Raw genomic sequence first — 11,878 nt, 5'->3', positions numbered from 1 at the left:
TTCCAAAGAAAAAAACAAAGCCGATTCCCAAAGGGCCGTCGGCGAAGGCAGGTGAGTCCCTGTTCTGCAAGGATGCGCCGGTTGGGTTTTATTTCTTCTCCGAGGCCGAATCCTGGCGGGCCGACGGCCTTCCCGGTCGGGTCGTCCCACCGGACGCGAAATTAAGGCCAATAAAGGTGGGTTAATAACGAGTTTTTCGCGATGCGAGCCAGCTTCGAGCCGCACCCGGAGGAGCCGTGAGCGTGTTCCTGATATAGATATATTTCTCCCCAGCGTTATTTCATTTTTTCCCACGTTACTGCGTTTTCCCCAGCGTTATCCCGACAGTTTCGCTGCCGGACGCCGATAAACATCCCTTGGCCGAGCTGAGCACCGGGGGCTATGGATGCGCGCCGCTGGAGGGGTCTCCCGCCCGGGAATCTCTCCGACTGTCCCAACGGCTCCCGCTGGGTGATGGACGTGTTCAACGAATGCGCCCAGGACGGCTGGGACATCGCCAGCGTCGTCCTGGGTCTGGTTTCCATCCTCTGCTTTGCGGCTGCCTCTTTTCCGTAAGTATCGCTCCCGAAAACCCGGCCGAGCCCTTCCCTTGGTACAACTCCCCTCTTTAAAAATCAAAATTCAAGCCCGAGCTGCCCGAATTATTAAACCTACCCGGGCAAAAGCGATCTGGGCTTGGAAAATTGGGGTTTAACAGGAGGAGAGGGAGCGGGCAGTACAGCCCCAAAGCCCTGCCTGTTGTTATATTGTTGTTGTTACGCCTGACGGCTGTACTCGCCCGCGTAAGCCAACCGCAGCGCAGCCGTTGCAGGTCGTACGTGCAGAAGAAATGTTTCCGGGAAGTGCCGGGGACAACCGTGGCAGAGGGGGCCCTGGGGGGTCGGTCTCGGCGTATCGTCGGATTATTTCAGAACCGGAGAGGCGGTTTCTGCGACTGGCGCTTCTCCTCGCTGCTTTCCGCCCCCGCACGAGGGACGGGCCGCAAGGGCTTGAGCCCAGCGGGTTGCCGCGAGCACCCGGTGGGTCGCGGGACTCCTCACGGGGCCCAGTTTGCAGGGGAGCACGTGGCTTTGCTAGAGGAAATCTCTGCTCTTCCTCCCCCTTCCCCGAACGCTTTGGGTGGGTCGCAGTCGCGAAATGATCCAGGTGGGAACAACAGGGAAACCTGGGGATGGTTCCCAGGTAGCGCTGAACCGGCCGGGGGGGTAACGGTTTGTGTCTCTGCCCGACGCTCTCTCCGCAGGCAGTTTTACCAAGCCTGCAGAACGGGCATCATGGACCAGGCTCTCTCCATATATTTCCTGCTGGGATGGCTGGGCGGAGACCTCCTAAACCTCATCGGTTCCTTCCTGGCCGATCAGTTGCCGCTGCAGGTACCGACCGACTCGCTGGGGCCGGGTCGGCTTTCAAACACCCCGGACTCCAGGGCGGAGGGATGGGATGGGTGCGGCTCAATCCAGCACCGGGAACCAGAGACCCAAACGGCCCGGGGGGTGCTCCCTTCTCCCCCGGGAGGGTGCTCCCTTCTCCCCCGGGAGGGTGCTCCCTTCTCCCCCGGGAGGGTGCTGGGATGGGATGGGTGCGGCTCAATCCAGCACCGGGAACCAGAGACCCAAACGGCCCCGGGGATGCTCCCTTCTCCCCCGGGAGGGTGCTCCCTTCTCCCCCGGGGGGGTGCTCCCTTCTCCCGGCCATCAGCTGGAAGCCTTTCTGCAGGTAGGACCAACCCATCCTTCTCCCCGCAGGTTTACACGGCCATTTACTACGTGCTCGCAGACCTGGTGATGCTCTCTCTCTACTGCTACTACAAAGTGAAGAACCGGGGCGGAGGATGTGAGCTGGGGTCACGGGCGCAGCGGGGCTGTGCGCTCCCCTCGGCATGTCTTTCGGGCTGGCTTCTCCTCGGCTGCGGAGCCGGGAGAGGAAGCAACCCCTGGGGGAGATGCATCGGGGCAGGGGCGCTTTGCGGACGCATCGACGCAGCTATCAGATGCCCCTTGTTGCCTGCTGGCTTTTTCCTTAGCTAATCTGAGCACCTATGAAAGCCGCAGCGAGCAAATAGCTACCGGCCGCGCCTGGGGCTTCTGCAAACCGCCGCGCGCGGTGTCAGGCTTGAAAATAAACCCCCTGTGAGTTGCATTAAGTACAGAAAGAAATTTCTTAACCGCAGTTACGCGGCGACTCCGTGTCGGAGCTGGAAACCACAGCCAGATCTCTTGACTCAGGCCAGCGCTTTAAGGGAAGGGGTGAAGTTTTCCGGCTGTTTCGGGGTTGATAGTCCTCTTGCAATTAATGGCAGCCTCGACACGATGGAGAAGTTCCTCCCTGTTCAAATGGAGTGAAAAGGGAACCTGAACGGGGCTCTACAGTTCTTGCAAGGCTTAAACAGCGAGAGAAAATCCACTTTTTAGCGTAGCAGCTTTGTGTGAACTACAAACGGGCATCCCTTGGGACCCTGAAAACTGTTTAACTTACAAAAGCCATTTGAATTTGTTAAACCAAGTGATAGACGGCCCATCGACTGCATGGTTTTGTTAATACTGGAGAGCTTGTTTACAGAATATAATACGTCTCGCCGTGGAAGCGGGGCTTGGTCTGGCAGGGATTTGAACGTGCGCTGCTGTGAGTTAAGACAGTGAAAAGTTTCTAGATGGAGGCGATGATTTTGAAGAGCCCTGAACCCAAAGAACCTCGAGTGCTCTCGGTCTGCAGAGATAGGAGCAGTTTCCTCCCCGATAACTTACAAATTGCCCCTATCGCTGCGAGATAAACAGCCCACGGCAGCTATTGCCCGAATTACTCGGTGCTGGCTGTGCTGCCGCGGAGATAAGGGAGAGCTTGAAGGTCTCTTTACCCGGAGGGGGTCCTGGCACCCACCAAGGCTGCGGGGCTGCACCGGGGGCTGATGGAGGAGCCCTCCTTAACCAGCCGCTGCTTGATTCCCTGCAGTTGCTGCCCTGATCAACGCAGCCTTCGTCTTCCTTTCCCTGGGGACGGTGTCGACCGTCTCCTCCCTGGGCAGAGGTGCCGTCGTGGCGCAGGACCCGGCGACGTTTAAAGTGAGGTCTCTGCTGTCCGCTCGCATGGATGAGCTTGGGTCAAAGGTGAGCCGGTTCCTAAATCTGGGTGGTGGGGGGAGAGAAGATAAACTATCCGGTGGGTTGGGCATGTCCTGCTGGACCAGTGGGATCCCGCTCAGCGCTCAGCGGGGCGAGGGATAGATGGGGAACTCAGAGGCTGGGTTTTGGTCCCACTGTCGCCTCGCACAGAGCCGTGGCGTGGGTGGTAAGCGCGTCTCTGAAAACACGGGGGCTGCTCGCAAACCCCCCCCGCCTTTGCCTTGCAGCCTTTCACCAGGAGCGAGATCATTGGCTTCACCATCGGCTCCGTCTCCTCTGTGCTGTACCTGTGCTCCCGAGTCCCCCAGATCTACACTAACGTAAGTGCCGTGCCGTGAGCGGGGCAGGAGAGCAGCCCGGCCCTGGGGACCCCCGGGGTCCTGAGATTTCAGATTGAAGAGGGGCGGTGGGATCATCTGTCTCCTCTTTGCTCAGAGGTCCCCGTCTCTGATCATTTCATAAGGGACTATTTTTCTGTACTTCTGCTCCGAAACCTGATTCATTTTTCTCCCCTCCCTTTAACATACCAATATTTTGAGGGTGGGGCTTTCATTTAGTCTTTATTTACAAGCAAAAGGGGAACTAAAAGGCTCTTGGCATTGAGTCACCACCTTTTTTCTTCGCCTTTTTTTTTTTTTGGCGGGGGGGGGGCAGTGATTAATACTACTTTCTAGTGAGACTTCGGAGGGCTGCACCCAAGCTCCTCTCTCTGGCCCCTCTTCTTCCAGTACAAGAGGAAATCCACCACCGGGGTCTCCTATTCCCTTTTTGCCCTGGTGATGTTGGGGAACTTGCTCTACGGCCTCAGCGTCCTCCTGAAGAACCCCGAGCCGGGGCAAGGCGAAGGCAACTACGTCCTGCACCATCTGCCCTGGCTGGTGGGCAGCCTGGGCGTCCTTTCCCTCGACGTGGTTGTATCCTTTCCCCGCCAACGCTTCCCTCTGGGATGGCATCCTGCCGGGAAGGCTTTGCGGGGAGCGATCCCGCCTCGGGGCAGGCAGGGTTAGGCAGGAGCGGGTGGGTTGATGCTGCTGAGCGGTTGCTGTTGAGCTGTGCTTGCTCACTGGCGTGCCGGTGAGTAATTTACGGTGTGGCAACAGCTGAATGCTTCAGGCCCTTGTTTGCATTAAGCTCGTCGTCCTGTTTCCACCTCTCCTGGCACAAGCAGCCTTTTTTCGGGGGGGGCGAGACCCAACACATCGCGTAGACCCACTCTTGCTTGCGTGAAGAGCCTTAACCTCTTCTCAGATCTCCTTCCAGTTCCTTGCTTATCGGAGAGGAAGACCCAGTACCCGCGAAGAGAGGGATGCTCTTCTCGGCGAGCAAGGTGACAGCTTGGAGAGCTGACGAAGGGACCTGCCCTGGAGTGAGAACAGGATGATGCGGACGAGAAAGCTGGCCCTAAAGCCGGGCAAACCGGCCCCTCCATCCTGGTGGCTCTTGGGAGAAGAGGACTTGAGCCAGTGGGTGACATGTTGTGCTGCTAAGCCGCGACGCCCAGCCGGGTGGCAGAGGATGCTGCTGAGAGACCGCGTGCCTCGTTGATACCGATGATGGTATCGGGATAAACAGGGAATTATTTGATACCTCAAAAGGTCGCTCTTTGCTGCTCTTACGCCCCACAGCTGAGCCCGGTCACTTTTGCTTTACCTGCTGTCTTCTCAAGGGTGATCTGGAGCTCCCTCGGTAGTGGCAAACGTGAGAAGAGTTTAAGGGGCTGCGGGGAGGGGACAGGGATGACCGACCTGCCACGAACACGAGCGCCGCTTACCTCTGTGGGCCTCTCGTCTCCACCGCTGAGCTCTTTCTGGAAGATGCGGCGGTGGCTGGAACCAGTTCAGGAGGAAGGGAAGGAGCAGCGTAACCAAAGTGCTTCAGTCCACGCATACCTATTTTAATTAGCACGGCTCACACGTCTATAAAACAAGCCCTTGCCCCACGTGCCTCCTTTGGTTTTATTTTGCCGGTTCATCTGGCAGCTCCTGCCTCTTTCTTAATGCGCCTCATAGTCCCCATTTCTCTGGCTTCTCATTTTTTGCCTCACGCACGTTTTCATTGCATGGGCTTCCCGGGGAAGCTGCTCCATCGCTCTCTGGTTAGCTGCGGAGACAGTCGTCCAGGCAGAAGATGCTGCCTCTCTGCTCAGTCTGGTTTTTGGTCCTGCCTTCTCTCGTTGATGAATTTATCCCCAACACCGATTAATTTATCCCCAACACCAATTAATTTATCCCCCTCTCGGGGCCCTGCACACCGGCATGGTGGCTCCTTGACCGCGGAAGGACAAGAAGCGGCGGCGGTTTGGGAAAAAGCCGTGTCCCCGGCAGGAGAGAAGCTTTCGGGTGGGCAGGGCAGAGCGGTGGCGTAGCCACGAGATGGCTGCCTCAGCCCGGCGCCACGGCCTCCCGCCCGTGCGCTGAGCTATTTCTGCTGGGGAGGAGCAGCTCAATCCCCCCGGGCAAGCAAAAGGAAGATCAACCACAGCTTGCAGGCCCTTCAAGAAAAGCTAATGCAACTTGTCCTTTTAAAAACAAGAACCTTCCTTTTCCTGCAGTCACTATTAGCTCTTCTTTTTGCTCCCCGTTTCTCTGTCTCCAGCTACTTTCCCGATGCCCAGCGCTTCCCCGCTGCCCACCCACGCAGCACCCCGCTCCGTGCCCCTTTTGGCTTTGGCTGTATTACCATTAATTTACGATGCCTCAGCCAGTCCCATGACATTTGTCCTCCCCGAGGAAGTCACCCTCCTCCCTGCTTCGTTCTTGCACCGAGGAAGCCAAGGCCCAGCTCCGTGATTACACAGCTCAGCCTAAATCGTACGTGAGGTGGGAGTCAGGCTGCCCGATGCCAGTCAGACTGCAACAGCGGATTAATTAAAACACAAGCTGTGCCAGTATTTGGAGCTGCCCCATTTGTTTTTGGAAAGAAAAATTATTTTTTCAGACTCTTTGAGCCCCTTGAACAAAGCGGGTGGGTTTTCACTCCATTCATTCACAATCCTTCCCTTCCAGGCTCGCGGGCGATGGGGCTGCTCGCCTCTTCCCCGTCCTTTAGCAAGCAAGGTGTCCTCCGCTGTCTTTCCCTAGGAATTGCAGAAAAACAATTCGTAGCCAGTACTAATACAAACCATGAGCGGATTCCTAGCAAGATAGAAAGCACAGCTTCGTTAGACCTCAATACCTATTTATTAGGGATAAAGACCACGGGGCTCGGTTCTATTAAAGGAGTGTTTTTTAACCTCAGCTCACGTTTGCTAGCTCAGCCCTGAAGTGCTGGGGAAGGCACAGTTGGTTTCCCGAGAGCTGGATTTACTAAGCTGACCCACGCAGGGGGATAGGATGGGATCTGGCACGCCTGCCTTGCGGAAACGGAGGTTCATGGCACTACATAATTGCCACGTACCAGCTAGCCAAGAGCTTTTCTTAAAGCCAGAAAAACCCCCTCTAATCTAAGGAGGTTAAAAAAAATAAAATATATATATATGTTTATGTGCCAGCAGCCATCTAGGTGGTGGAGGATGGAAATTCGTGTCGCAAAGAGGCTCTCGCTGAGGTTATCATCCCTCCGAGCCTGCCATGAGCCCTGTCCCCAGGCGAGCCTGCCATTTAAGATTTCGCAGAGGCCAGCGTTAAACCAGAGAAGGCACGGACCAGGAACAACTTGTCCCAGAGGGAGAAGGTAACTCGGTGGTAGGCTGGGGGCTGTAGCAGCCCAGCCAAAGCTGGAGGTTAGTACCCAAACCATCAGGTTACGCTGCCTGGAGAAGAGGAATAAACCGCTGCTGCAGTTGCATCTCTCCTGCAGCTCGGACCTGTACGAGCAGAAAGGGTACATCCCCGCCCACAGGCAATTAGGGTCTCTCTGTGTACCCCAAGCCTATACAGCAAATTTATCGGAGATGAGACGCTTCCATTTTCGGCTCCTGTGCGGGGATGGCTTTGGAGAAGGAAAACAAACCCCCCGAAAAACTTCAGCACACGACAGTTGGGAACAGGCGAGAGGAACCGCGCGTCTCCCCCCTCCTGGGCTAACACGCTATTTCCGAGCCTCAGGAGTTTACGCAAACTTCTCTCCAACTTCGGAAAAGGTTCTTCCTCGGACAGAACCAAGAGACGACGACGACGACATGCGAACGCGTTCCCCGTGGGGACCCCGGCCTCGAGGCGAGCCTGCGCGCGCCTTTCCCCAGCCTGCCTCCCGCAGGAGCTGCGTTAGGGACCGGAGGGCCCCCGGGTGAATACTCCGGCACGGGACTGCAGTCACCTGCAGACGTCTGGATGGGAAATAGGTGACATCAGAAAAGCAAAGTTAGAGCGCGTTAATCAATATTAATGCCAACCGTCTCCATTCGCATAGGGTCACCCGAAGGCTAATTCCGCCGGCCACGCGCGGGAGGAGCCCAGCAGGTATTTGCTTTCTCAGTGCCACCAGGATTAAGAGTTTGTTGTCACCAAAGCACGTGGAAGCAGGCAGCGGGCCTGAAGCTGTGCAGGGTCCCTCTGGCTGGCAAGGGTTTGAAGAGGGGGGAAGCCTGGATGAGGTTCACAAATCGCATAGGGACCAAGCAGAGAAGGAGCTTTTGGGTGAGCATCGATGGTTGGAACCATCCACCTCGACTTGCCAAGCGAACCGAAACGCCTCTCCTCTGCCCACGGGAGTGTTTCAACACACAGGTTCCCCCCCGTTCTCAATAGAAGAGATAATGAGAATGTAAATGGAGAGGTGAAATATCTGCATGAGAAATCCAGATGTAATTGAGTTCCCAACAGTATTTGAGGTTGTATATTTATTCTGCCATGTGAGCAATAACTTGATCAGCTATAGGATTGAGTCCTAAAATAGAATATGTTACCAGAATACTCTAAAAGCTTAGTGTTGGTAACACATAGATAAGTTCCTGTGACTGGGAGGTATTGCCAAATGGTAAAGGAACAAAAAAGGAAAAAAAAAAGGGGGGGGGGGGGAGAAAAAGCTTTCTTCTTTTCTGTGGCCAGTTAACACAGCGGCTGTTTGGATGGCTGATGTGCTCGCGTTGGCCTTTGTTCCCGAGCACACGTCTACCTACCTACAGCTACAGCGCCTGCGTCCAGTTGCTACGAAGGAAAGCGTTTGCGGCACAAACCCCACGTAACGCTGCAGGAAGGAACGAGAAATAAGGAGGACACCAACCGCACACACTGCTTCCTGGGATTTTTTTTTTTTATTTTTATTTTTTTGTTTTAGTCTTTTTTTCTTTTTTTTTTTTTTTCTTTTTTAGTATGGAGGCTCAAGTATCAGATGTAGATTCAATTTAAGCTTTACAAAAAAACAAAAATCAAAACAAAAACCCTTTTTGCATTCCATAAAAATCGACAGAAAAGCGCCTTGGAACCAGGCTATAGAAGAGCAGAACTTTCAGCAGGTCTCCTAATGAACGTCTCCTTGCAAATCTGGTTTAGTCAGTATAGTACAACACCGAGGAACACCCTGTCTTCCCTCCCTCCCGCCAGCCGTCCCCTGTGCCCAGCCCCCAAACACACCTGGAATAGATTTTTTTTTTTTTTTTCTTTTTTTCCAGTTCTTCCTCTTTCACACACCACAGTATTTAATAAATTTTTGTTTTACATTTTTTACACCAATGTAACAAAAGGCAGGAGGGGGTGGGAAGGAAAAGACAAACAATGATCTGTGTTTATGCATATAAATGGAGGAGGGTGGAAGGGGGGGGGGAATACATGGACTTCTACAGAAACATAGCCTAAGGTCTCAATAGTAAAATGTGGTGCAAAGTAGGCCTCAGAGACTGAAAAAGTTTGTACAGCTTTATTCATGGGGAGAAGATGGCGTTGCATGGATAATAATGAATGCAAATTGTGACGTGACGTAACTGAAAAGGGCAAGGGGGGATGAGTTTTCTAAGAAAGGGGTCTAAAGAGTGCATGGTATGTCTTGTTAGCATGAAGAGTATTTTAACTTTGCTGCTTTCTCTTCAAAGCCTCCACCAGGTCGTTTTTAAGAGCTTCTTGTTTTGATTTGTCTGCAAAAGTCTGCACAGACCTGCGGGGAAGAAGGAAAGGCAAGTCAGAGGCGAGGCGTTTGAGAGAAGGCGTTTTTAACAGTTCTTCTGGCACGTGAGTCAATAGGAAGGAGAAGCACCTCAACCCAGGCTTAGGCAAAACAAACCTCAGCTTGCCTGGTTTAATACGGAAAGCAGAAGGCAAAGTGAACACTTCAGTGAGTAAAACCAAAGCAAAATTCACTCTAGCAAGGCTGGCACCAAAAGACACGCTTCCCCCGAAGTTCCGCTCAGCCTCCAGTCGCTGGAGGGGAGACGCCCCGTTTTTTTACGTTACAGATCGGAACCCCCCCCGTGTACCACCAGCGAAGGGTGTTAGCGCTCTCGCTCTCCAAATGACCGTGACGGGAAGACAGAGAAAATCCAGCCTCTACCCACGAACGTGAGAAGGGCCGGGGCTGGGGGTAGCTCCTGAACCTGTTCGCAGACTGTTCACCCAGGGTCGAGCAGCCACGTCAAAACTTCCCTCCAGCACATTCAGCAGTGGGAAAAGCGGCCAGAGTTTCTGTTCTCGAATTTGCTTTTCCAGTTTGTACCTTACCTAGAGTAATTCGCGAATCAAAGCAGCCAAAGAAGAACAGAGATACTGTCAGCGAGATTATTGCAGGGGTTCCCTTTTGCTAAAAGTCTGGTTATAGGGAAAAAAAGAAAGCTTCATCTTTTCTCTAGCTCTAAGAGAGCTGCGGAGGATCCTCCATTTTCAGTGGTACAATAAGAGATTACCAATTTTTAAAAAAGTCCTCTTAAATATGATCACCGATAGAATAATACTACTAGACTTTTCAGGAGCTGCTAACACAGAGGAGCGGTTAGGATCCAGTTTGGTAGGATTTCTCCCCACATAAACCATATTTCACACCCTTTTCAGTACTCAAAGCTACCTCGTTTTGCCTGGATGCTGTCTCCCGTAAACAAGACTGCTCTTTGTGTCAGTTATTTTCCTAACATTTTTCTAACAGTATTTCCATTCTCTTGTCTCTGGAGACTTCCGCTGCCTTAATAAAAATATATACATTTTATATTTGCATTTGTCACAGGCTAAAGAAGTGGTTCTCAGCCATGATCAACAAACAGTGCATTTTCCCCTTCGTCAGCTTAACGTGTTTAAGACAACATCTGTAACTCATTATGAATTGGAGTGGAAGGTTAAACTGGCTCAGGGTTAGTCACTGCCGTGCGTCCTAGACATTCAAAGCTCCAGAGCAAATGAGAGCGTATGAACAAACCCCTTCAGAGGCTGTGCAGAGCACAAGCAAGTGGAGTTTAGAAATGTTTCGGTAGAGCTTGAGCAGGACTGGATTTCAAGCTCCAAGGAAATTCAAGATACACCAGGCAAGCAGGGGATGTGCACGTGGGGTGAGCTCACATTTACTCAGAAGTCACGGGGAGCGCCAGTTTTTTGGTTGGGGTTTTTTTTTTTTCAAAACTGCGAGACTTCCAAGATTTCATTCCTTTCTGCGGGGAGGACACTAAGATTCCAGGGAGTTTCTTCACTGAAGTGGTGTACCACAGCTGTAAAAAACTGATGGTGCACAAGGGACAGAGTCCCGGGGCTTCTGGATCAAATCAGTCCAAGCTGACGCCACTTTGGGTACGTGACCTCCTTGCTTGCTCCCAAGCTCGAGTGCAAAGTGGTTAAGTCCCGCCACATTTCAGAGCGTGGTATTTCAAATGGGGGGACGGGGTGGAGTAACACTTAAAATAAAAATCACAGCTTTTAGTTGGCCGTATTAAGAAATAACCCTTGGGTGAAACACGGACCAAATGTCGTTTGTCAGTCTGCGGGAGTTAGGGGTTAGTTCTGGTCTCGGTTATCATGCAGAGGTCTTGGCTGGGTGAGTCCTGGTTTAGTGCTGGTTGTCACACCTCACAGGCAGGGGGTACCTGGATTGGTTTAGTTATCAGGCTGGATGTAGATCTGGCGCTGGGTCAACACTTGAGAAAGCTCCCTCTGCAACTGCTTATACTTTTGGTTGTCGGGGATAGCATCAATAGATCTACAGAGAGCAGTTTAGAAACGAGGGAAGCAAACAGGGGAGAGAACAGTCAGAAGAACTCGGAGCTGGTATTCTGGAAACCACCAGGAGCACGCTCAGGAAGAAGAAGTGTAAATACATAGGTTAGAAGAAACAGGGAAAAGGCCAGAGGAAAAGCCAAAGCCAGCTGCTCTGTGTGTTACCAGTTCTGAGCAGATCGTCTCACCGATGCACAAAGTGCCATGACTCAAACTGAGCAATGGGGAGACATAGGAAACAGATTCAATTACAAAAGCTTAAGGCAATGTTCGCAAGGAAAAAGACTGAATTACATATTTCCTTTTAATGTTAATAAATGCTTCCTGGCTAAACCCCTGCACACCACAAATGAAAATAGAGGCCTGTTATGAAAGCTGGGGTGTGGAAAAAAACCCCAGAACAGCTGCTTTCTCAGATACTGTCGACTCCCTCTGCCCATGCTGTTAAGAAGGCAGCACAAATATTTAATTAGCACCATTACTCTATCTTCTTTCACATTTCAGTATGTGAGAGAACAGCAGTCTACTTATTTGCGCCATTTGTTTATTCTACATTATCACACCGTGCTAGGAGGTCCATCTGCAGTCTAAAATGAAATGATTTGGCATCACCGTTCTGTACTTTCCTCTACGAGCATGAGAACTACCAGCTAGGGATTTCTATGCAAAATTCCTGACCAGAAATGAGCAGAGGAT

General features: G+C 52.5%; 2 protein-coding genes across 2 annotated transcripts in view; one reads left to right on the top strand and one right to left on the bottom strand.

Moving 5' to 3' along the window:
- PQLC2 (PQ loop repeat containing 2) lies at window positions 1-5,060 on the top strand. The gene is made up of 8 exons (XM_009325249.1): window positions 1-51; window positions 314-551; window positions 1,244-1,373; window positions 1,746-1,833; window positions 2,950-3,104; window positions 3,347-3,439; window positions 3,848-4,033; window positions 4,368-5,060. The coding sequence occupies exons 2-8, from the start codon at window positions 382-384 to the stop codon at window positions 4,464-4,466; spliced, it is 921 nt and encodes a 306-aa protein (XP_009323524.1). The 5' UTR covers window positions 1-51; window positions 314-381; the 3' UTR covers window positions 4,467-5,060.
- A 3,237-nt stretch (window positions 5,061-8,297) lies between these two features.
- Window positions 8,298-11,878, bottom strand: part of CAPZB (capping protein (actin filament) muscle Z-line, beta) — a 46,039-nt gene continuing 42,458 nt past the window's right edge. The window contains exons 9-10 of the mRNA XM_009325309.1: window positions 11,053-11,165; window positions 8,298-9,149 (exon numbers count right to left, since the gene is read on the bottom strand). Of these exons, the coding sequence (XP_009323584.1) occupies window positions 11,063-11,165 (103 nt within the window). The 3' untranslated portion in view covers window positions 8,298-9,149; window positions 11,053-11,062. The remainder of the gene's footprint in view (window positions 9,150-11,052; window positions 11,166-11,878) is intronic.

The sequence above is a fragment of the Pygoscelis adeliae genome, unplaced genomic scaffold (assembly GCF_000699105.1).
Source record: "Pygoscelis adeliae isolate BGI_AS28 unplaced genomic scaffold, ASM69910v1 Scaffold36, whole genome shotgun sequence".
NCBI lineage: Eukaryota > Metazoa > Chordata > Aves > Sphenisciformes > Spheniscidae > Pygoscelis > Pygoscelis adeliae.
This window is presented reverse-complemented; position numbering and strand designations above follow the sequence as displayed.

Bases quoted from the DNA above. Each gene is read 5' to 3' on its own strand.
- PQLC2 (XM_009325249.1), top strand. From the start codon at position 382: ATGGATGCGCGCCGCTGGAGGGGTCTCCCGCCCGGGAATCTCTCCGAC. The intron at 1,834-2,949 runs GTGAGCTGGGGT...GATTCCCTGCAG, and splicing joins GAAGAACCGGGGCGGAGGAT to TTGCTGCCCTGATCAACGCA. The intron at 3,440-3,847 runs GTAAGTGCCGTG...CTCTTCTTCCAG, and splicing joins TCCCCCAGATCTACACTAAC to TACAAGAGGAAATCCACCAC.